Genomic DNA, 23300 nt, shown 5'->3' on the forward strand with positions numbered 1-23300 from the left:
CTGGTGGACCTTTGTCCTTCATATAAAGCCACCACATTAATTATCACTGCTTGGGAGATACCTGGTAGTGGAATAACATGGGCTCTGTAGTCATAGCAGGATGTGCATTCCAAGAACTGTGTTTGCACACATCCATGTTGTCTGCCCAGATCTGCTGGCTCCTTACCAGAGTTATCATCTCTCACATTTCTACGCAGTGACATTTTCTTCCCAGTATTGTTTGGGGAAAGTCTTCATTCATATTTTTAGAACTGCTTATTCACACATTCACACTGAGTCATTGGTATCAAGCCAGCTAAATTCTTCTGAAAGTCAAGTAGCACAAAGAGGAGAAAAGTAAATACTTTTGTTTAGATGCCTGGTTTTGGCCTTAGGCCTTGTTTAATATCAAGGTCCTTCTAAAATATGTATTTCTGTGAATTCATAGCATTGTAGCATGGTGGTTAATGATGGAAAGCAAAAATTAAACTGAAACGCAACAAATAAATGTCTTTTTTTCTCCCCTTTTTTTGTGAAGGCCCAGATTCTAGAATTCGGATTAGCTGTACATGAGAAGTTTGTGCCTCAGGATATGAGACCTTTACACAAAAAGCTAGTAGATCAGTTCTTTGTGATGAAGTCAAGTTTGGGAATACAGGTATGTGAGCAGATGTACTGACAGGCCATAGGACACAGCCAGGGCCGGCTCCAGGTTTTTTGCCACCCCAAGCAAAAAAAAAAAAAAGTGGGGGGAGGCAGAGTGCTGCCTCCAATACAAACAAAAAAAATGGAGTGCCACCCCTTGAAAAGTGCCGCCCCCAAAGGGCCAGAGTGCCACCCCTTGAAAAGTGCCGCCCCAAGCACATGCTTGGAATGCTGGTTCCTAGAGCCAGCCTTGGACACAGCTTAGCTGCAGCAACTGCTTCATTTGAACATGGTTGTTAGTTCTGCTAAGTGATGAATAGTGACATCTTCTGGTTGCTTGGTTGCATTACATTGATGTAGCACTGGAGCTTCTCTTCACTTTTTGAAATTATCTTTGCGACTTAAAAAAAAATATTGATTTTACTTTATCAATGGAAAATGTTGAACATCACTGCAGAAAAAATACTTTAGCTGCTTAGATATTAATATTTAATGCACCTGATTCAAAGTGAAAATGTACAGATAGTAAATTGAAAAGGTATGTCACAAAACGCTTGATGGTGCTTTTCCTATTCTAATTAACCTTTTTTAACCAATAATTAGGAATTCTCTGCATGTGTGCAAGCTAGTCCTGTTCACTTCCCAAATGGAAGCCCTCGTGTATGTAGAAATTCAGCGCCTGCTTCTATGAGCCCAGATGGTGCCAGGGTAATTCCTAGACGCAGGTAAATCAAAGATTAAATTACCATGAATTTCTAGTTTTTGGTACTTTCATACGATGTGCTAGAACAGTTTTTCTCTGTGGTGTCATTTATCATATATATGCTTCTTAATATATCAGTCCACAGGCATCTGCAGACATCCATAGCTGATAAAAATCACAGTATAATAAATAAACCCAAATTAGAGTGTATGAGATAAGAGATGAGATAGTGTTTATTTTCTCTTTGTTCCCCATTGGTGTTTAATAAATTGGAAAACTTGGAATAGGAATTGACTACATCAATTTTTTATTTTTCCTGTAACAGTCCATTAAGTTACCCAGCTGTAAACAGATATTCATCCTCATCATTGTCATCACAAGCCTCTGCTGAAGTCAGCAATATCACTGGGCAATCAGAAAGCTCCGACGAAGTTTTCAACATGCAGGTACAAAGTATTGCCATAATTAAGCTAAATACGATCTTATTGTGAGTTTTCTCACAAGAAAGCACTAGATTTATTTACTCACTATCATCTTCTATTTACTTTAGAATTGTGATTGAAAGAGTGTTAAAAGCTTTTTTTATAAACAGATCTTCATATTCTATGTGCTGTCAGCCTTTTTAGTTATAGAGAATGATTATTATTTACATAACTATACAGTCCAATTTGAAGATATAAATGCATCTGAGAAAAGTTATTTAAAGCTACACAATCTAACACAAATCCATTTCTTTTCTCTAATCAGACCTTTCAGTCTAATTATCATTAACACTGCAGCAAGTTCAAAATGTAATAAATGATATTCATATTATTTACATCAGTTTGCTGCTTAGAGCTCTTGGAAAATTAATGTAATAAATTGTAACACTCTGCTCTTGGCAAAACGTTTGTGTAATACATATGCAGTGTATTTGTATTTTACAAACTTGTATGTACGATGTGATCATAAGAGTGTCTCATCAACTTCCAGCCAAGTCCATCTACCTCAAGCTTGAGTTCTACTCATTCCGCTTCACCGAATGTGACCAGTTCTGCCCCATCCAGTGCCAGAGGTTAGTGCTTGTCCACTGAGTTAAATGGCTCTCAATACACTAACCCACTGAATCTCAAATTATTGCCTGTGTGACACAGAATGCAGTTTGTTTATTGTCAGAGGAAGAGGAATTGTTGGGAGGAGAACAATAGGACGTCTCTGTGTTATGAAATTGGCCCACAGAATTTAAGTGATCAGTATTTCAGTGCATTTTAGTGCATTAAGTTATTTTTGGGGTTTTTTTTTTTTATATTCCAGCTTCTCCTTTGTTGTCTGACAAACATAAGCATTCCAGAGAAAATTCTTGCCTGTCCCCAAGAGAGAGGCCATGCAGTGCCATCTACCCGATTCCTGCAGAACCTTCACAGGTACACAGTTTGTTATGGAGATCTATTCACGTTTACTCTGGTGAATATGATAATAAAGCTTCTTTAACTTTGTCTCTAATTCAGCAGGAAAATTTTATTTTAGAAGAGATCAGAGAAAACAGTATGAGAAAATTTGGGCACTTCCTCATTTGGTAATGTTCAGATGTTTTCAGATAGGACAGATAAAATTGCCTACCGCTACAACCTCTACCCACTGTTGTTACTTTTGGTAGGTAGGTATTCCTCTGAACTGTCAACGTTATGAATTCAATGCGAAAAAGGAAAGGTTATCTGCATATTTATAGGTAATATTAGTAAAATATACAGTACATACTAAAGAGAAGAAGCAAGAATTGAAATGTGAATCTGCTTAAATTGATCTAATCTGTGATTACCATCTGCCCAGTTTAGACCTGGTTTTGATATGTAATCAAAGAAGCGGGAGATGCAAAGGTCACATAGTCCATCTCCCTGCCATTATGTGACTGTTCTTGTGTGAGGTCAGGAGCAAGGAAAGTGGAAGGGCTGTTACAATAGCAGTTGTCCATAGTGAGCTTCCATCCTCCTTCCTCTGAAACATCATAATTACTGGCCATTGTCAAAGCCAAGATACGCTATTAAGCCAATCACATACGGCAATTTCTAAATCCTTATGTAATTTCAGAGAGGAGGGACAAATAGGAAAGGGGAGGCGTTTTTTCTGGCATGGGGGTGAGAAGGGAGGAGAGAGAGGAGAAATGAGTTTTCACTTTAAAATCACCATCTTTGAATCCTATGTAGGAATATCCCTATCCTTTTAGTTCTGTGGATTAAAAAGGATTACAAAATGAGTTCTGTACCAGCCAGTTTTGAATCCTCATTAATTAAATGCTTTTTATTAATGGGCCTACTTTCTTTCCAGTACTTTTCCCCTTGTTATACATGTAAAAGCACTTCCAGTCCATTCCGTCTCCACAGCATGGCCTTTGTTATTGCAGAGACTGGGGGAAACCGAAGCACTTTGACAGGGAGCCCTATGACAGTGGCAAACAACATCCATTCTGATTCCCCCCCCAGAAATTCTGCCTCTGACAACATGAAACACAGTCGTTCTGGTTCTTTTACTTGAGAAATTATTTGCTGCTTTCTCTTAAAATTTAGTTCTGCCTCTCTCTCTCTCACTCTCCACCTCTTGGCTATTAAGGTGGTTCTTGAAGAGAAAATATTCTCCTCTTTTCTATATAAGCTTTTATACCATGCCCATCATCATGGTAGCTGACAATCTCAGAACAAATACTTAATCTTAGTCAGGCTGAGAAGCAGTTCTCAGGGACCACAAAATGAGTACTCTCAACTGACAGCTTCCTGCCAAACTCAGAATGGCAGAGCAGCCAAAGCTGCATAGAGCAAAGACCTGCAGATACTCTGTATGTAAAGTTTCAGAGTAGCAGCCGTGTTAGTCTGTATCCGCAAAAAGAACAGGAGTACTTGTGGCACCTAAGGCCTGGTCTACACTAAGAAGGGGGGTCGAACTAGGGTACGCAAATTCAGCTACGTGAATAGCGTAGCTGAATTCGAAGTACCCTAGTTCGACCTACTCACCCATCCAGACGTGGCGGGGTTGAACTCCGCGGCTCCCCCATCGACTCCGCCACCGCCATTTGCAGTGGTGGAGTACCGGAGTCGACCGCAGCGCTTCCAGAGTTCGAACTATCGCGTCTAGATCAGACGCGATAGTTCGAACTCCGAGAAGTCGAACTCACCGCGTCGACCCCGAAGGTAAGTGTAAACCTACCCTTAGAGACTAACAAATTTATTTCAGTATGAGCTTTCGTGAGCTTCTTCAGATGCAAAGTGGCTTCTCAGTCAGCCATAAAGAAAGCACTGTGCCATTTTTGCTCCCAGCCTGTAAACTCTTGCTTTGCCAAGTGGAATGTGGCTTCCGTTCCCCGCTGTACCAGAGATTCGCCAAGAGAGCGTGAGGAGCCGCTAGGCCCAATCTCCACTCTCCCAGAGGCTCACCTGACAGGAAAATCTCCCAATCTATCTCTACCCTCAGTGTCCCCAGACAGGGTAAGTAGAAAATTACTTTTCTCATGGAAAGAAGTATATTTCAAAGGCAGGAAGTTCAACTATTCCCCCTCTTCCTCTCATGTCCTTAAAGGGAGTCTAACTTTTCTAGGAAAGGGGCAGGTATCCTTCTCAGAGACCCTTCCTTCTAGGATAGCAAGAACTGGTCATATTCAAAAGATACCATTCTAACCCTCTATCATCAGAAAAACATATTCACTATTGAGAGATTTTAAAGGCCAAATCATCACACTCCTTACAGAGACATCCTTAGCACTTTATAAAAATTAGACACGGATGCTGACACTAGTCCCTACTACTTTTATTCTAGCACTAGTTTGCATTCAGGGTCTCTATCAGAGCATTCATACTATACTCCCTGGATTTCTTTGTCACCAAGTGAAAAGAGTAATTTATACTGTTGTCTTTCAACCTGAAAAAGAAGAGGAGCAAAGGGAAGTGCCTGCTCTTCCAATCCAGTGCTGCCAGAGCACTGCACACCTCATTTGAGGAAGTTACAAGGACTGAGTAGGACCCAAGCCACAGAAGTATTGGACTTGAGTGGCTGCTTAAGATTACATCTATCCATCTACTGACTACCTTTCAGTGCTAGCTGCTTGGTCTCTGGATGGGTTGTGATGCCTTGTCTCTCTTACCTGTTCTCCATATGAAGAATGTGAATGCCTTTTGTTGGTGACCTAGCTTGAAAATCTCCATAGACACTTGCCCCCATAATTGGTTTGTTGTCTTTTTAGTCCTTATTTGCTCCATGATTGGAGTCATTCTCCTACATAGAGAAACAAGGTGGGTGAGGTAATATCTTTTATTGGAGCAACTTCTGCTGGTGGAAGAGAGAAGTTTTCAATCTTCACAGAGCTCTTCTTCAGGTCTGGAAAAGGTAACCGAAGTGTCACAGCTAAATACAGGATGAGACAGATTGTTAAACATGAGACGTTAGCACATGTTGCAAGAAACTACTTAAAATGAAGTGGGCAATTAACACCTCTCAGTCATAGGAAAAAAGAAAGGTTAGTAGGTTACAAAATGTTGTAATGATCCATAAACCCAGTGTCTCTGTTGTGACCATGATTTTTAGTGTTTACCAGAGTTATGAATTTAAGTTCCTAAGCTCAACTTTTGAAGGTGTTGTGCAGATTTCCTTTGAGGCTGAGGACTGAGAGGTCAGATATGGCATATCGCTTTCTGAAAAGTGTTTGCCCACAGGTGGTAGGATGTTTTTGTCTTTTATCATTTTTCTTTGTGAGGTCATTCAAGAATGAAGTGATTGTCTGGTGTCACCCATATAATTGTTGAGGCATTTGTTGCACTGGATGAGGTACACCACTTATTGTGATAGGCATACGTAGGACCCATGGATCTTGTGTGTTGTGTCAGACATTAATCATCTTAGCAGTGGAGATAAGTCTGTGAGCTGTGGCAGATTATCCATGGACCCCTGGGGCTCATATCCAGGGGTCCTGGCCAATTGGGCGGCCCTGGAAAAATGGGTGCTCCAGCAGAAATCTGCCATGGGGCAGCAGAAGCTCAGAGCCGTGGCAGAATCTGTGGGGCAGGTGGGAAAGCCCCAGCTCCCCAACCCTGGTCTGTGGCAGAAGTGCCAGGCAGGTGGGGTGGGGCAGGGGAAGCCCCAGCACCCGGACCCCGGTCCCCAGCAGAAGGACAGGGTGGCATGGGAAGCCCCAGTGCTCAGACCCTGGCTGCAGTCCCAGGACTGGAGGAGCCCTCACTCCCCTCTGAGGACCTGGGGCTGTGGCATGGGGATAGAGCTTCTATGGTCTGGGAACCGCAGTCGGGTGGGGGGGGAGTGTCAAAAGGAGTGAACAGAGGGATGGGGCCACAGATGAGGGGGTGGAATGGGTTGGGATCATGGGCAAAATGTGGACAGGGACACAGGGGAAGGGGTGGAATGGGGTAGGGCCGTGGGGCTGGGACTGCAGGCAGATGGGGTTGGGCAGGGCCTCAGTTCTGGCACCAGAGCACGCACGCACGCTCTGGCCCAGGGCCCCAGGAGATCTTAATCCGCCTCTGTCTGTAGGTATTGCATCTGTTGTTCTGGCAGGGTCTGGTGCTGCTTTGAGTTAGTGTGTCCTGGTCTATGGGAGGCTTGCTTCTGATATGGGGAGTTGTTAGAAGGCCAGAAGAGAGGGTTTGGGAAAGATTTCCTACAGGATGTGGTTCCCATCAAGTATGGGTTGTAATTGTTTGATGATATTCTATATGGATTCCAGTATGGGTTGGTGAGTGACAAGCAGGGTTGTGCATTTGGGGGTTTGTTTGGGTGGGTTTTGGGTCAGTGGGGTTTTTTTTTTGTGTTTGTTTTTTTTGAGGGGGGGTGATGGGGGGTGTGGTATCAAAGCAAGTTCTCTTGAGGTATTTGGACTTCAGAAAAGCAGATTTCGACTCCCTCAGGGAACTGATGGGCAAGGTCCCCTGGGAGAATAACATGACGGGGAAAGGAGTCGAGGAAAGCTGGCTGTATTTCAAAGAAACCTTATTGAGGTTGCAGGAACAAACCATCCCGATGTGTAGGAAGGAAAGTAAATATGGCAGGCGACTAGCTTGGCTTAACAGTAAAATCCTTGCTCGTCTTAAACACAAAAGAACAGCTTACAAGAAGTGGAAGATTGGACAAATAACCAGGGAGGAGTATAAAAGTATTGTTCAGGCATGCAGGTGTGAAATCAGGAAGGCCAAATCACACTTGGAGTTGCAGCTAGCCGGAGATGTTAGGAGTAACAAGAAGGGTTCCTTTAGGTATGTTAGCAACAGGAAGAAAGTCAAGGAAAGTGTGGGCCCCTTGCTGAATGAGGGAGGGAACCTAGTGACAGAGGATGTGGAGAAAGCTAGTGTACTCAATGCTTTTTTTGCCTCTGTCTTCACAGACAAGGTCAGCTCCCAGACAGCTGCACTCTGCAGCACAGTATGGGGAGGAGGTGACCAGCTCTCTGTGGAGAAAGAAGTAGTTCGGGGCTATTTAGGAAAGCTGGATGAGCACAAGTCCATGGGGCCGGATGCGCTGCATCCGAGGGTGCTAAAGGAGTTGGCCGATGAGATTGCAGAGCCATTGGCCATTATCTTTGAAAAATCATGGCGCTCGGGGGAGGTCCCGGATGACTGGAAAAAAGCTAATGTAGTGCCCATCTTTAAAAAAGGGAAGAAGGAAGATCCAGGGAACTACAGGCCAGTCAGTCTCACCTCAGTCCCTGGAAAAATCATGGAACAGGTCCTCAAGGAATCAATCCTGAACCACTTAAAGGAGGGGAAAGTGATCAGGAACAGTCAGCATGGATTCACCAAGGGCAAGTCATGCCTGACTAACCTAATTGCCTTCTATGACGAGATAACCGGCTCTGTGGATGAGGGGAAAGCAGAGGATGTACTATTTCTGGACTTTAGCAAAGCTTTTGATACAGTCTCCCACAGTATTCTTGCCAGCAAGTTAAAGAAGTATGGGCTGGATGAATGGATGGTAAGGTGGATAGAAAACTGGCTAGACGGTCGGGCTCAACGGGTAGTGATCAATGGTTCCATGTCTAGTTGGCAGCCGGTATCAAGTTGAGTGCCCCAAGCGTCGGTGTTGGGGCCGGTTTTGTTCAATAGCTTCATTAACGATCTGGAGGATGGTGTGGACTGCACCCTTAGCAAGTTTGCAGATGACACTAAACTGGGAGGAGTGGTTGATACGCTGGAGGGTAGGGCTAGGATACAGAGGGACCTAGACAAATTAGAGGATTGGGCCAAAAGAAATATGATGAGGTTCAACAAGGACAAGTGCAGAGTCCTGCACTTAGGACGGAAGAATCCCATGCACTGCTACAGACTAGGGACCGAATGGCTGGGCAGCAGTTCTGCAGAAAAGGACCTAGGGGTTACGGTGGACGAAAAGCTGAATATGAGTCAACAGTGTGCCCTTGTTGCCAAGAAGGCTAATGGCATTTTGGGTTGTATAAGTAGGGGCATTTCCAGCAGATCGAGGGATGTGATCATTCCCCTCTACTCAGCACTGGTGAGGCCTCATTTGGAGTACTGTGTCCAGTTTTGGGCCCCACACTACAAGAAGGATGTGGATAAATTGGAGAGAGTCCAGCGGAGGGCAACAAAAATGATTAGGGGGCTGGAGCACATGACTTATGAGGAGAGGCTGTGGGAACTGGGATTGTTTAGTCTGCAGAAGAGAAGAATGAGGGGGGATTTGATAGCTGCTTTCAACTACCTGAAAGGGGGTTCCAAAGAGGATGGATCTAGACTGTTCTCAGTGGTAGAAGATGACAGAACAAGGAGTAATGGTCTCAAGTTGCAGAGGGGGAGGTTTAGGTTGGATATTAGGAAAAACTTTTTCACTAGTAGGGTGGTGAAGAACTGGAATGGGTTACCTAGGGAGGTGGTGGAATCTCCTTCCTTAGAGGTTTTTAAGGTCAGGCTTGACAAAGCCCTGGCTGGGATGACTTAGTTGGGTTTGGTCCTGCTTTGAGCAGGGGGTTGGACTAGATGACCTCCTGAGGTCCCTTCCAACCCTGAGATTCTATGATTCTATGATTTGGGTGGCCCATTCCCTGATGTGATTTGCTTCTCTGATGGAGTGTCCTTGTTTGATGAAGGCAGTTATATGGATGTTAAGGGTCTATCTTTGGAGCATATTCTGTGGAATCTGAGTTCCTGGCTTTAGATAACAGATTTCTTGGTGTGTTTGGGGTGGTTACTGGATCTGTGAAGGTAGGTGTGGTGATTCATGTGTTTCTTGTATATAATTGTCTGTAGGGTTCCATTGCTGAAGCTTATCGTGCCATCCAGAAAGTTGATGCTGGTTATGATGATGTTCCTGGATGCCATGATCAGCTTCAACATTCTGGACATAACCAAATATTAGTATCTTCCCCCAATAGAAGTTGGTCCAAATAAAAGTTACCTCTTCCACCTTGTCTCTCTCTTATCCTAGAACCTACACAGCTGCAACAGCATTGCAAACTACATAACTGTCATTCTTTTGTTTCAGTCTATCCTCTTTCCTTTATGTTTCATATGAATTTGCTTCCTTGATTCCTACTGGTGACTTCAGTGCTTTTTCAGCCCCTGTACTTTTCCTTCAGAAAGGAAACCAGATTTTTTTTTTTACTTATTGCCTCACTTTTTTGTCAAAGAGCAGTAGTTAATGCTGGAAGAAGATGTGATAACAGGATTTGGCTGGATTGGTTTTCCCTCACTGATTGTTAGTTTGGTCTGCCTTTAAATTGAAGAACACAGCACTCTATTTAGATTTGCCTCAAAAAATAGATCTGAGTTATTTGTGGGAATAGCTACTTATTTTATTTTCCTGTTATTTAATGTCAAAGAGGATTTCCAAAAAGTAATCAATATGCTGTGTGAATGTTGCTAATAGAAACACCTAGGAGCTTAGAATAATTTCATAGCACTGTATTCCTATGATTTCTGTAGTAATCAATATTCAGGTAGGAGGGAATTGCCATAATGCAGGGGATAATTCTTACCCACTATAAAGCTAAGAAACCCTGCTACCATGAAGAGTCAGATCTTGGGCAGAATTAGGAAAATGACCCTGTACCAAGGAGACAGCAACATCCTAGATATCACCAAATATCAGTATCCGATTTATGTCCTGATCCTACAATGAAATCCTTGCAGATGGACCTCTGTACCCATTTGGTATCCAACTGAAGTCAAAGCACACAGATTTTACTTCAGGATTGGGCCCTAGGTTGTAATTATAATGGGGCAGGGAACTGCCTTATATACTGCCAAAGCCAATAAATAATAACTATCTCAAATTATTCCAATATGCACATATTTCCAAAAAGGAGGAATTAATCTCAATTTTTTCCTACTCATTTCCATACAATTTTAAGTTCTCAGGGCGTGGGGAGGATTTCACCATATTTGGGGTCGGGAAGGAATTTTCCTCCAGGGCAGATTGGCCCTGGAGGTTTTTCGCCTTCCTCCACAGCATGAGGCAGGGGTCGCTTGCTGGAGGATTATCTGCTACTTGAAGTCTTTAAATCAGGATTTGGGGACTTCAACAGCTGAGTCAAGGGAGAGAATTATTTCAGGAGTGGGTGGGTCAGCTTTTGTGGCCTGCATCTTGCGGGAGGTCAGACTAGATGATCATAATGGTCCCTTCTGATCTTAAGTTCTATGATTCTATGATTACCCCAATATGCCTCTTTAATAAACAAAAAACAAACATACAAAACTACCAGCTCTGTATATTTGGATTACCTCAGTTTTCAAGATCATTTTCCTTATTTAAATAATTTGAGCCAAATTCTTTTGAACATTTTGTTTTTGCAAAATTAATGTAATTGTCTTTTAAAAGGTCATTGGGTTGCCATTGTCTTTTCCCATAAAATGCACTGTTCTGAATTTCCAGAGAATGCTGTTTAATCATATTGGAGATGGTGCTTTGCCCCGAAGTGATCCTAACCTGTCTGGCCCTGAGAAAGGTGAGTAGAATCCTGTACCACTGCCAATCTGGGTATCAGTGAAGATAAACTAAAGTTGTCACTGTAGAATGTCACTCCTCCTGACTGGCTGGTGAATATTAATAGTTCCTAGATCTCATATAGCACTTCCCATCCATACATCTCAAAGTGCTTCACAAGGAAAGGACAGTGTACCTGTGATCTGAGCCTTGCATTCAGAAGGGCCCAGGAGATAGCAGGGAGTCAGAGTCTCAGAGATGGAAGAGCAGATGGCAAGGCATTGCTGCGGCTGTCTGCCTGCTAGCATGGTCTTGAGCTGGCTGGACTGGATCACTTGGGAGGAAGTTTAAAGGCTCAGGAGTGGGAGAAAGATACATGTTCATCTGGAGGCTGAAGAGGAGGTTGAGATGATCTTGCCTTGGATTGGGAGGGAACCCTGAAGTTTGGTACATCCATTCCCCATTTAGCCATACATAATTCACCTCTGCTCCCTGTTTATATCTGGAATGCTAGTGGAAATAGATCTAATTATCTTTGCCATATTAAAGTAAATAAGAAACATCCACTATTTGCTACAAAGAAAATATAAATGAGGGAGCTTCTGTATTGTTGTCGTAATTACCCCTTCACAGAGCACTAAGTTTTAAACTGAAATCACTCTGGAATTCACAGAGACACTCCAAATGGTTTGCAGTAAAACAGATTAATTCCAGTCGTACAGTTCAAAAGAAAATTATAACTAGAGCCAAGCAGGAAATGGAATTTCCATCCTGCAAAGTAAATTGAGTTTTCTAATATTTTTTCATCCTGAATCAGGATGAAAATTCAAAAGCCAGAACTTTTAATGAGACCAAAAAATCCAAAATGTCCAGGCCAGGGATTTGGAGCAATCACATTTTTGAATTGCTCCGCTCTGGCTGTGCTCCAGCTCCGGGCAAAAACCTACTGGTCCGTGCTCCAGCTCCAGGCTCTGCTCCAAAGCTCTGGTCCAGGCAGCAGAAATATTTTGGTCTTTACAAAATGATATATGCTGATCTGGGAGCTGAAGAACTGGCCGTCTAGGGAGTCCACTCAACCACCAGACTGGAGCCTAGGGAGCCAATTAGCTGGGGTCCTGCCCATCTGGTTACTTTTAAAGTAAGGACAGATCATGCTCCTAGATGGAAGTAACATATTACCATTACCATTAAATGTCTCTCTTACATATTAGGAAATAAAAAGACAAAATGTTTTTTTTAAGAAATGGGCTGATTACTGTGTCCTGCTCTCAGGGTCAACCCTCTACTGCAGAAGCACTCCCCAGGAGAATTAATCAAAAAGATTGATAAAAAATGTTCTCACTGGAATGCATTTTAATTGGTACCTATTAAAAGCATAATGTATGTTATGTGTACTTATGAATAAATGAATATTAAAATGTAAATGGTGAGTTGCCAGGTAAACCTGAATCCTGGATATTAGGACTGGAAAATTAAATACATAAGGAATCTTGGTGCTTTAAATACATTTGTTTTAATTTAGTTCATGAATTTGTTATTCTCCAAGCAAACGATTGCATTATTTAGCCCCCCTTGGATAAAATTGTTCACTCATCACGAATTAGTTGTTTGTAATATCTACAGGGAATATTTTATAAAATGTTTCTGCTTTAGAATGTGTTATAAAATGTCAGGAAATTTTTGTCATTGTTCTGTTTTTTAATGTAGTGACAGGTTGTGAGCAATATTTCTGCAAATGGATTACTGTCAAGGTTGGTTCAGGCCAATATCAGATTGGTCATTATTATCTGGGCACATGAACATCAGGGCACATGTGACTATAGAAACCAATTGGATACTGGTTTAAACACACCTCCCTCTCCCTCTTACCTTATGCTCCCCTCATTTGTGTATTTATTTCCTGTTATGTATTTTCTAAATTGTAAGATCTCTGGGGTAGGGACTATCCTTGTGTTATTTGTACAGTGCCTGGTACAGTAGGAATCTGGTAGTCCTTAAATGTACTGCAATAGAAATAGTGAATAACAACAATGACACTGCACTCTGACTTTCACTCCATTCTTGTAAATGAGCACAAGGTCCTTCTTGTGTTTCAGTACCATGTTTGCACACAAGTATGGAGGGCAGGCCAAGAGAAAAATGGTATAGACCAGGGGTAGGCAACCTATGGCACGTGTGCCAAAGGCGGCACACGAGCTGATTTTCAGTGGCACTCATATTGCCCGGGTCCTGGCCACTTGTCCGAGGGGCTCTGCATTTTAATTTAATTTTAAATGAAGCTTCTTAAACATTTTAGAAACCTTATTTACTTTACATACAACAATAGTTTAGTTATATATTATAGTCTTATAGAAAGAGACAGTCTAAAAAGGTTAAAATGTATGACTGGCATGCGAAACCTTAAATTAGATTAAATAAATGAAGACTCAGCACAGCACTTCTGAAAGGTTGCTGGCCCCTGGTATAGACAGGGCTTGTGCTCCCTATATCTTGGAAGCACTTTGAATTTATTGTCAACAGGTGGTTCAGCTTAAAGGGGCTTTTACCAATTCTATAGTCCTCATTTTTTTGAAGGTAAAAGATTTTTCATTAACTAGAGGGTAGCTTTAAGGAAAATTGCAATTTTTAAGATCTCTTTTGGGCCTGCCAGTGTTAAATGTCTTTTTGTCAGACAAGTGTGGAGAATATTATAGTATGAGGCCTCTCTGGTTCCCTTCATAGAGAATATTCCATGCTTTGTGCAGTAATCGCTATTCCATGCACTACAGTTCAATTAAAGATGTACAAGCCCCGGAAAATGACACTGATGAATACCAAACAATGATCTTATACAAGACAAGGGTGCCAAAGTCATCCTGCGACCAAATAAAATTACATTTTTAATAAGAACCTCTGGACCTCATGGATACAAAGTAAGGGTCATATGCTGCCCTCACTCCATTTTTTATTTTGTGCAGTTTTTAATGTTTTTTAACTTTATCTCGTCTCTTCATCAGCCTATGTATTTTTGTTCAGTTCCTATACCCCTCCATTTTAAGTTCTCTGTCTCTCTCTCAGTTTTTTGGGGGGGTGGGGGGGGAGAGGGGTGTCTATGCCAGGGCAACAGAAGTGTGTTAACATTGAAGATATTCTGAGGGAATATTGGCTGGAATCCTAGTCAGTTTACTTCTCCAGTCTTTCCATATGTAAAGCGATTCAGAGGAAACTGCCTAGGAACAGTCTTTCATTCCACATAGAACTCTTTAAACAGGGAACCTGCTACAGACGGAATCTGAGGACAGGTCTACACTATTGCTTAAGTCATTGTAACTTATCGTGGTTAGGGGTGTGAAAAAGTCACTCCCCTGAGTGACGCAAGTTACAGCAACCTAAGCGCTGTTCACACTGGCGCTGTGTCGGCGGGAGATGCTCTTCCACTGACGTAGCTTCTGCCTCTCGTGGAGGTGGGGTAATTATACCGACAGGAGAGCGCTCTCCTGTCAGCATAGAGCGTCTCCACCAGACGCACTACAGGAGCACAACTGCATCGGTGCAGCTGCGCCTGATGCAGTGCTTCTAGTGTAGAGTAGCCCTGACCGTACTCATGGGATCATAGTCTGTTTCCCTCTGTAGCTGGATCTGTGTGTGCAAAGCACCAGAGTGCTCTTTCAGTTGCTATTGCTCACGAGGTCCAAATTGCTGTACAATCACAAACACACCTAGGGAGCCAAATACACACGTCAAGCAGGCCAGGAGTCTAACATGCATGATTTTAAGTGCTTTTTTAAATGCTATTGTAATCATGCGAGTTTTTCAGGCATGCTGTTAAGTTGGTTAACATTTTAACTCTACATATAGGAAAGGTGGAGAGGGTGGAATTGAGAGCTGGAAATATTAGCGGATGTGTCAGCATTGTCATTCTCTTCCAGCTGTAAACACCACCCCCAGCAGCTGGAGTCTGGACAGTGGAAAAGAAGCCAGGAACATGTCAGAAAGTGGAAAGCTTATGTCTCCCCCTGTGCCACCAAGACCCACACAAACTGGTGAGTATAGGAACATTTCAGGCCAACCTCCAATACAAAATAATTTACTTGATGGCTTTGACTCTTTTTCCACTGTGATTAACACTTGACTCCCTGGGCGGATAATTTATCAGTTCATTGCCTCGGATGGAAGGCTGTAGAACTGCAGTTACTTTCATCTTGTTAACGTTCTGTACTCTTGTAACATTCCATTTTCAATATCCTGCATCTTCATTTAATGACTTATTAGATTCAAACAGTTCATGTTGATACCCAGAAGAGATGATTGATTTTTTTTTGGTCTTTTGATTTTACAGTGATTGCAGGTTAGTAATCACAACCTGGGCACTATGAAAAGAAGCATCTTATTGGGTGGTGCTATATAGGCAGTCATGTAAGGACATGGTTTCAGTTTCATTAACCAGTTTGCCCTTCAAAAAATCATTTTGTCAATTTAAAGGGAAAGATATTTAAGTGCTACTTTAAGTATGATTGTTTTCAAGTGATTGAAGATATTTTCCATTTATCCTCACAATACACCATGGACCTGCAGGCCTCTGGGAGAAGGATGCTTTGTGATGTGTTATTGCTTGTTTAACACACATGTACAGAATTTTTTCCTTAAAAGAAAAAACAAAGGGAGGGGAAGAGAGCATGATAAGGAAATTTTTTCAATCACGTTGCCAGTTAGCTTAGAATGATGTAAAAATTGCCAGGGGAGATGGGTGCATAAATATTTCATGCTGTATGTATTCTCTTGTAAGATAACCTTTGCATAACTTTGAAAACAAATGAAATCTTCTAAAGTATGCACAGCCTTTGAGCAAGATGCACAGAATGGAACAGGGGGAGGTAGTGGGTAGTAAAAATTGGATCATCGCTTTTCCATTAACAAAGCTTTCCCAGGAATACCTTTGTATCATTTTTTGTTTGTTTGTTTGTTTCTGTGATCCATCTAAACGTACTGGTGACCTTTTGTATCTGGTAGAATTTCTGTAATAAAACTGATTTACAGTTTTCATGAGGGTGGCATTCTAAAATCTATCTAGCTTCTGTGAAATTAAATTGAAACCTTTCTAACTTCACAGCTTCACCAGCAAGGCATGTAGCTTCAGTTTCCCCTTCTCCTGCTGGCAGATCTCCAATGAAGGTACTGGCCTATTCCATGGGGCTTGTTATGTCAATGTTGTGTGTATAACTTTTAATTTATATTGTCTGGTTTAGATTGTTTCTTGTGCTACTGCATTTATGCACATTTCGCATTCATAAATGTAACTGACAGTAGCAGCCCTAAAACCTTCACGCTAAGATTTTCAAAACCGTGTACCTAAAAAGTTAGGATCCTAAATATTTAGGCACTGAAATTAAGTGGCCTGATTTTCAGAAGTTCTGAGCACCCAGAAGCTCTCATTTGAAAATTTTGGCCTAAAACTTTGTCCAGATAATATATCGGATGAAATGTCCTTAACAATTGAGGAAGCCTCCTACTACACAAAAGAACCCAACCTGAAGGAAGCAGTTTAGCAGGATTTCCAAAATACACCAACTTTCGTAGCGCACAGTGACGATTAAATAAAACCCTCTTCACTCCTCCCCTGCCATACATTGGACTCAATCTTTGGCCCTTCTTTCAGCCCCTTTGCATTGCCTGAGGAAGCTGCCCCTAAGAATCTAATCTAAGTTCCATTGATGTAAATGAAAATCTTTCCATGTTTCCAATGACTTCAGTGGGCTTTGAATCAATCCTTAGATGGGAAGCCAAGAATTCCCCCGGAATGGGGTGGAGGTGCATGAAGCCAGCTCTAAACATGTCTCCACTCCACTGCAGTGCTCACAGCTATCTGATCCTAATCTGGAACAGAGCAGCTGGGCACCAGCCAGCCCAAGATCAGGGAAACAGAAAGTTGTTTTAGATCCACATTCCCTCCACCACTGTTCAGCTGAGGATTGAGTCTGGTGTGTCCGGACTATCTCTCAAACTAGCTAGCATAAGTCTAACGTATTTGGTACTTAGCACAACCTTTTGTATGTATAATATCTTTTCTTATCTCTTCAGTTGTTTGTTGTTGTATATTTCATGCCTTAATACTAAGAAGTCTGAGTTTATGACTAAGTCATAATTAAAAACGAATTCTATTTCTTACAGTTTTTCAAACCCAAGCTTCTTTCATTCCTTTCTTCAGCAGAATCATGAGCCTCTGGCCTGTAGTACCGTGTGGCCTAGTAGCTTCCAGGACAGTCAGAGGAGAATAAGGAAATTCTAATGGACAGTATACTACTGGTGCCTAATTATTGCAGTGATGGGCATTATATAATAATGCTTAGGAAAAACTGAGTTTTCAGCAAATCTCTAGGCTACACCTTTCCTAACGCATTCAGTTCCTCACAATTCAGTATGAGTGCTGTAAAGAAATCAAAATCAAAAAGGGAAAATCATTTTACTATGATTCTGCTTCCCTGAAGATGTTCTGCTAAAATTTTCCTTCCTCTCTCTTAACTCCTTAGCATCAGACCAAATAATTAAAATTATTTTTTTTAAATTAACCAACAAAATTCTGTTGGTTCATGAAGAATTTTGACCCACCAGGATAGCAGTAATGGAGTAGTGTGTGTCATGTCCCCGCTTTGACCATTGTGCACCATCTCTTGTCTGGTATTAATGCTGCCCAACAAACATCGCAAGTCGGATCCTCCACTTACATCGGCGGCAGAGTTCCCAGGAGAGGCCAATTAAAAATATTTAATCATCACTGAAAAAATTGATCCAGATTAAAAATAGAAACAAAGTGCAAGCACTGAGACACTTTAAAAAAAGATCACTAGAGTTGAGGAGAAAAAAAAGTATAATTTTCACTATCTCATTTTTATTGTTAAACAGGTTTGTTTGTTTTTTCAAAAAAAGAAAAATCACAACCAACTCTAATAATCCCCAAATTATATGTGGGGTAAGTGCATAAAAAACCTATTGGAGTAAAATCTACAGCAGACTATAATTACAGATAATTTTCACTTCTCTAATGATTCTCACTGCCAGGATTCTCACTCCTGGAAGGTAAGAAGCTTAAGAAATGTGCCAGCAGAAAAATGACATAAGATAGCACCGATATAGGCTCTGCATCAAGGGTAGAATTTCATGACCCAAGAGCACTGATGTTTGAGTGTCATCATCAGTGCAAAAACCGGTCTGCCTCTGCTAAGAAATCCTATATTTGTCAATGTAGAATGCAAGCAGTGCCGTGAAGTTAGAATAGTATCCTTGCAAAAGATTACAAGTGAACCAGCAAAGCTGGATTCACTCTTCCCATCTCCACTTGTATAACATGAATGTAGAAAGGGGAAATCTGGAAACCATAATGTGGAGCTGCCTTGAGTTGGAGGCCTCAACAGGAGTACATGGGAGAGATCCTGGCCCTCTCTCATCCTTATGGGGGAGGCTCTGCCTTTTCTGAGGACCCAAGAACTCGGTACTGAGGACCAAGAACTCAATACCTATGACTTCAGGTGTCGAGGGTGGCACATGACTGCCAACAGAGGGTCTGTTTTATACTCTACTCCAGTACTATTGTTCTTGAGGATAAAAATTCTTTAAGAGTTTAGGGAGTTCTACCAATCTTGTGCTGAGGAGCTAGGACTCATAAATGAGAATCTTAGTGGATAATATCTTTAGTAAATAATATTTATCACATATACAGTAGCTTGAGCTGCCTCATCACCACTTGGCTTAGCGCAAACAATACTTCTAAACCAGGCTGGTAATGGTGATTTGAGTATATTCCCAATCCTGGAAGTCCTGTGGCTTTCCCAAGCAGAAGAGGCTAAAAATTTTCAATAACATTGATGCACACTGCAGAATTTGAAGCTACCTGCACTGTTAATGGTATCTGGTAATAAGTTATGCTCCTGAAACCAGACACCACACTGATACAATGCAGGGGAATTTAATAGAACTTTATTCTAATTTACACAGCTATCATTCCTGTGTTATAAAATGATTAAGTAGTTAATTTAAAAAAAAATCATACATGGAATATTAGATATAACACTGCTTCATGTGTGCTCTTTTTACAGCATGATTCATTGCAAAAAATGGGAGGAAAGCTGTAAATCTATTCTAAACCAGAGACTGAAGTAGCACAAGTACTCAATGTGATATAGATACAGTGTTCTGGCAGTAGAGGGCACAGTGCTACTAGTTACACTGCAAGCTATATTCCATTGTCAGTACTATGAAAGTTATTTCTTTTTAAACATTGACAGATTTTTCCAGAGACTGATGATAGGAATATAACATTTTAATATAGCTTACTTACAACAATAAATTGTTGACATGAACAGTATTTGATGTATAGTTTAAAAATATAAGCATTCTATAGACAAGCTTGGACTTGGTTTTTACTGGATCTTAATTCGACCATAAATACATGTTCCATCTATCAAGCTCCCAAGAATCAGTGCAAAAAAAAAAAATCTACCTGGGTTTTTAGTGTTCACGGAGAAACATTGCTCTTAATTTTCCTTCACATGAATCCTTCTCTTTTCTTCTTTGCAGGGATCCATGCAATCATTTACCCCATCTCCAGTGGAATGTCATTCCTCGGGGCTCATATCCAACTCCCCGGTCTTGTCAGGAAGTTACAGCAGTGGAATCTCTTCACTTAGCCGATGTAGCACGTCAGAAACTTCTGGCTTTGAAAGTCAAGGGAGTGAACAAACTATTCCAAACTACAGTGTTTCTGAGGAGCCGATGAGAAAAGAAAGTAAAACTCCACCACCTTACAGCGTTTATGAACGAACTTTGAGACGGCCTGTTCCGCTACCTCACAGCCTCTCCATCCCTGTCACTTCAGATCCACCAGCACTGCCACCCAAACCCCTGCTGGCGCGGCCAAACAATCTGGAAAACAGTAGCCGGAGGACTGAACAGGTTCCTCGGCCCAGGCCTCTTCCTCGGAAAGTGTCTCAGTTATAAGAAGTCACTTTTATATTTACTTGCAATGAATTCTTTACCGTTTACGAAATAATATTTAAAAAAAAGTAAAATACATTTAGTGTAGGCACTTTAATATTTTACCCAATTTTTCTTTTAAATGATTTTTAAAATGCTTATTAATATTATGTTGCACATTATTAAATAAAATTAATAATTTTGATTGCCAGATATTACAGGAAGCATGAATGAGAGAATTTTGTTAATTTCAAGGTGGTAAATATGGATGCATAGCTTTTTGGTATCTTATGTTCATTTTCATAAAAAATAATTTAATTAAATCTAAAACCCCACAAGCTCTCATTTGCATTAGTTGAATGCTTCTTACAAAATGTAGACTATGCTAAGTGAGCTAATTACTAGAAATAAATGCACACTTTCTAACAACATTGTTTGTAGGCTAGGATATTTCTGCAAGTAGACTGAATGTTGTTCCCATTTCCCCATGAGCAGGTTGGTCAATTCAAATATCTGTGCATGTGGGGTTAGGGGTGGTGCGGAGGAGGGGGGTATTAATGCAAGTTACCCTGCAGTAAAAAGTTGTAAGGACATAGGTTGGAGTGAGTTCTTGAAACAAAATACTACGTCTGTGTTGCTTTCTAAGAGTGACAAATATTCACATTTCATTCCGTGTAGAACACCTTTCTGGGAATTAATTTGATTGTTGACAAACTCTTTAGTCCTATAACAGTAGCTTATCTCCTGTATCTGGTGCACTTCTTTCTTTTTAAGGTGCGATTTACCTTTACTCTTTCAGTTAGCCCATACAAAAAAAAAATCCCATTAACAGTTAGTTGGCGGTTTTCTCCTGTCTTTGAAAGTTAACTTCAAAAAAAAACAAACCTCTGTACCAGAAGAACAAATATCCAGATATTATAGAGGCATAAATGAATGTGTCCCGTTAATAAGGATACACAAGAATCAATACTGGTTAGTATCAAATCAATGCAGCAAGTGAACAAATTTAAAGAATATAAATCACTGGCTATGTATCAGTAAATATTTAAAAGATAAAGGGCATTAATTCACAATGCTGCACAAATTAGCAAAATTCCTAACAGCTCTTCACGTATATTCTTACTAGTGCAGGTTTTTGTTGTTGTTTGTTATTGGTTTTTATTTTTGATTGTTTGTTTTAACTTAGTTGATCATTATCATCTTTACTGAAGGAAGATGATGGTAGACAGTTCTAGGTTGAATTTCACTAGATAGCATCTGTAAAACTATGGAAAGCTAATGCCCAGTTGTAGGAGTGTGGAAAAAGCACCTTGTGTATGTATTTTTTGTAGCTCTCTTTCTTTTACTTACTGTTTTTAACACTTGGTTGACAACAGATTTATGAATTGTATTTTAAATCATGTTGTTAAAAATATTCTCCTTCTTTTTTGGGGAAGCTCATGTTGATTTTAATTGTTTGCTTTGTTGATAGCTTAACTGGAAGAAAGTGACCACTTTTTATATTCTCTCAGTGAAACCTTCAGCAGGTATGTGCTGTTGATGGTAGCTATAGAGGTTTTCTATAATAAATGTTCAAGTATTTTTGTACATAACTGGTTAATTTTAATAAGGAGTGTACCATTATGTGAAAAAAGAAGCAAACAGTTGTGTATGCAGTAAGATTGTTATAATTATGCCAAATACTTTATGTATGGAAAAAAGAATATTTGTACATATGTGCTTTTAACAATAATTCTGCCATATTGACTTTACAATTTTGAATGTCAGAAAAAATTAATATATGTTAAAATATTTATGTTTTAGTGAAAGTATTCATAACTGGAAAAGGAACATATGAATTTTAGCTTTGTATCTTGCCTATTTGGAAGTCTGAAATTCCTTGAACTAGCTCTTGCTTTTGACTATAACATTTTTGTGTCTGTAACCACATTATAAAAGATGTAGAAGGCTACATATTTATGCTGGTATAAAGAGGTAATGCCTGAGATTTAACTAAGGTGTCACAAGTAAGATAACAAAGCTGCTTTGATTTTTTTTTCCCCTGTGTAGTTTAATAGATTGGTTGTCTAGTGCTTGAGCACAGTATGAATCAGTGTTATTTGCTCCTGAAGCCATTTATTTTATTTCTGGCAGTGAGCAGAATTGTTGAATTTATCATTTGCATATATTATTGAAGTCAGCTTTGCAGCAAAACATTTCATGAAGTTTCTGTTTACCCAGATGCTCATATAGGTTGCTGCAGAATAAAGTTACTTGATTAATCTTTATAGTATAATTTGTTTTCCACATAGTAGTAGATTATAAATCAGTTTGTCATAAAATTAAACTTTCTGCCTCCTTTGCTTCAAAGATCCAGCTTTCTTTCTGATAAAAATCTCCTGGATTGAGTTAGTCCTTTCCCTGCTCGGATCTGTAATGGCTTTGTGAGACAATTGCCAAGACAGTAAAGATTTGGAGGGCATTCACCTGCACTTCTAATCAATGGAGGACTGTAAAATATACTATAAGAGTTAGGTTAATTTATGGCAATTTGAACTCCCTGTTTTTATAACCAAGACATCAGAAACATGCTGAACAATAGGAGACCATAAAAAAATGACAGTGAGGTGCTGTAAAAAGGAGCTGACACATTTTCTGCTTTGCCAGTTTTGACAAATTGTTTCTGTAGATCAGCTTTTCTTCCTGGCTTCTACAAAAATGTAGTCTGAAATTTGTTATGTATGCTACAGCACCCAGAGCTTGAAAGGCTACTGTAAATAAAGCTCTCATCTGAATTTTACGCATTATGAATAAATGTAGTTTTATGACTTATTTAGTGACATTAAGCAGTTCAGAAAATAACACAAGAGATGTATCAGAACACTCCCCCATCACTCAATAATGTACCTGTCATGCTGTCTGGAATGACTCTCAAATGTGAGTGCCTGTCTCAGGGCAGACTGTCAGAAAACAAGGGCAGATACCCCAAAACGGTGGTATGTTCTGTAATTAGATTTCACCAAAGCAGTAACAAATGGATTATTATACCAGTCTTATCATGGTGTCACAGACAGCCTGTCTTGCCACCCAGATACATTGGACTTAGTGATAATGGTCACATAAACCAAAAATCACATCACTT

The 23300-nt window shown here is 40.5% G+C and overlaps 1 protein-coding gene across 3 annotated transcripts in view; it reads left to right on the forward strand.

The window, feature by feature from the left end:
* Positions 1-22954, forward strand: part of DOCK4 (dedicator of cytokinesis 4) — a 428604-nt gene extending 405650 nt beyond the window's left edge. For 2 of the 3 annotated variants that reach the window (XM_045031826.1, XM_045031842.1), the window contains 10 exons: positions 518-637; positions 1228-1349; positions 1653-1773; positions 2300-2381; positions 2621-2730; positions 4615-4782; positions 11183-11255; positions 15142-15255; positions 16323-16384; positions 19784-22954. In XM_045031826.1, coding sequence (XP_044887761.1) covers positions 518-637; positions 1228-1349; positions 1653-1773; positions 2300-2381; positions 2621-2730; positions 4615-4782; positions 11183-11255; positions 15142-15255; positions 16323-16384; positions 19784-20203 — 1392 coding nt within the window. In that variant the 3' untranslated portion in view covers positions 20204-22954. The remainder of the gene's footprint in view (positions 1-517; positions 638-1227; positions 1350-1652; positions 1774-2299; positions 2382-2620; positions 2731-4614; positions 4783-11182; positions 11256-15141; positions 15256-16322; positions 16385-19783) is intronic. The other variant, XM_045031832.1, reaches the window with a different exon arrangement.
* The last annotated feature ends 346 nt before the right edge of the window (positions 22955-23300 follow it).

The sequence above is a fragment of the Mauremys mutica genome, chromosome 1, assembly GCF_020497125.1.
Source record: "Mauremys mutica isolate MM-2020 ecotype Southern chromosome 1, ASM2049712v1, whole genome shotgun sequence".
Lineage (NCBI taxonomy): Eukaryota > Metazoa > Chordata > Testudines > Geoemydidae > Mauremys > Mauremys mutica.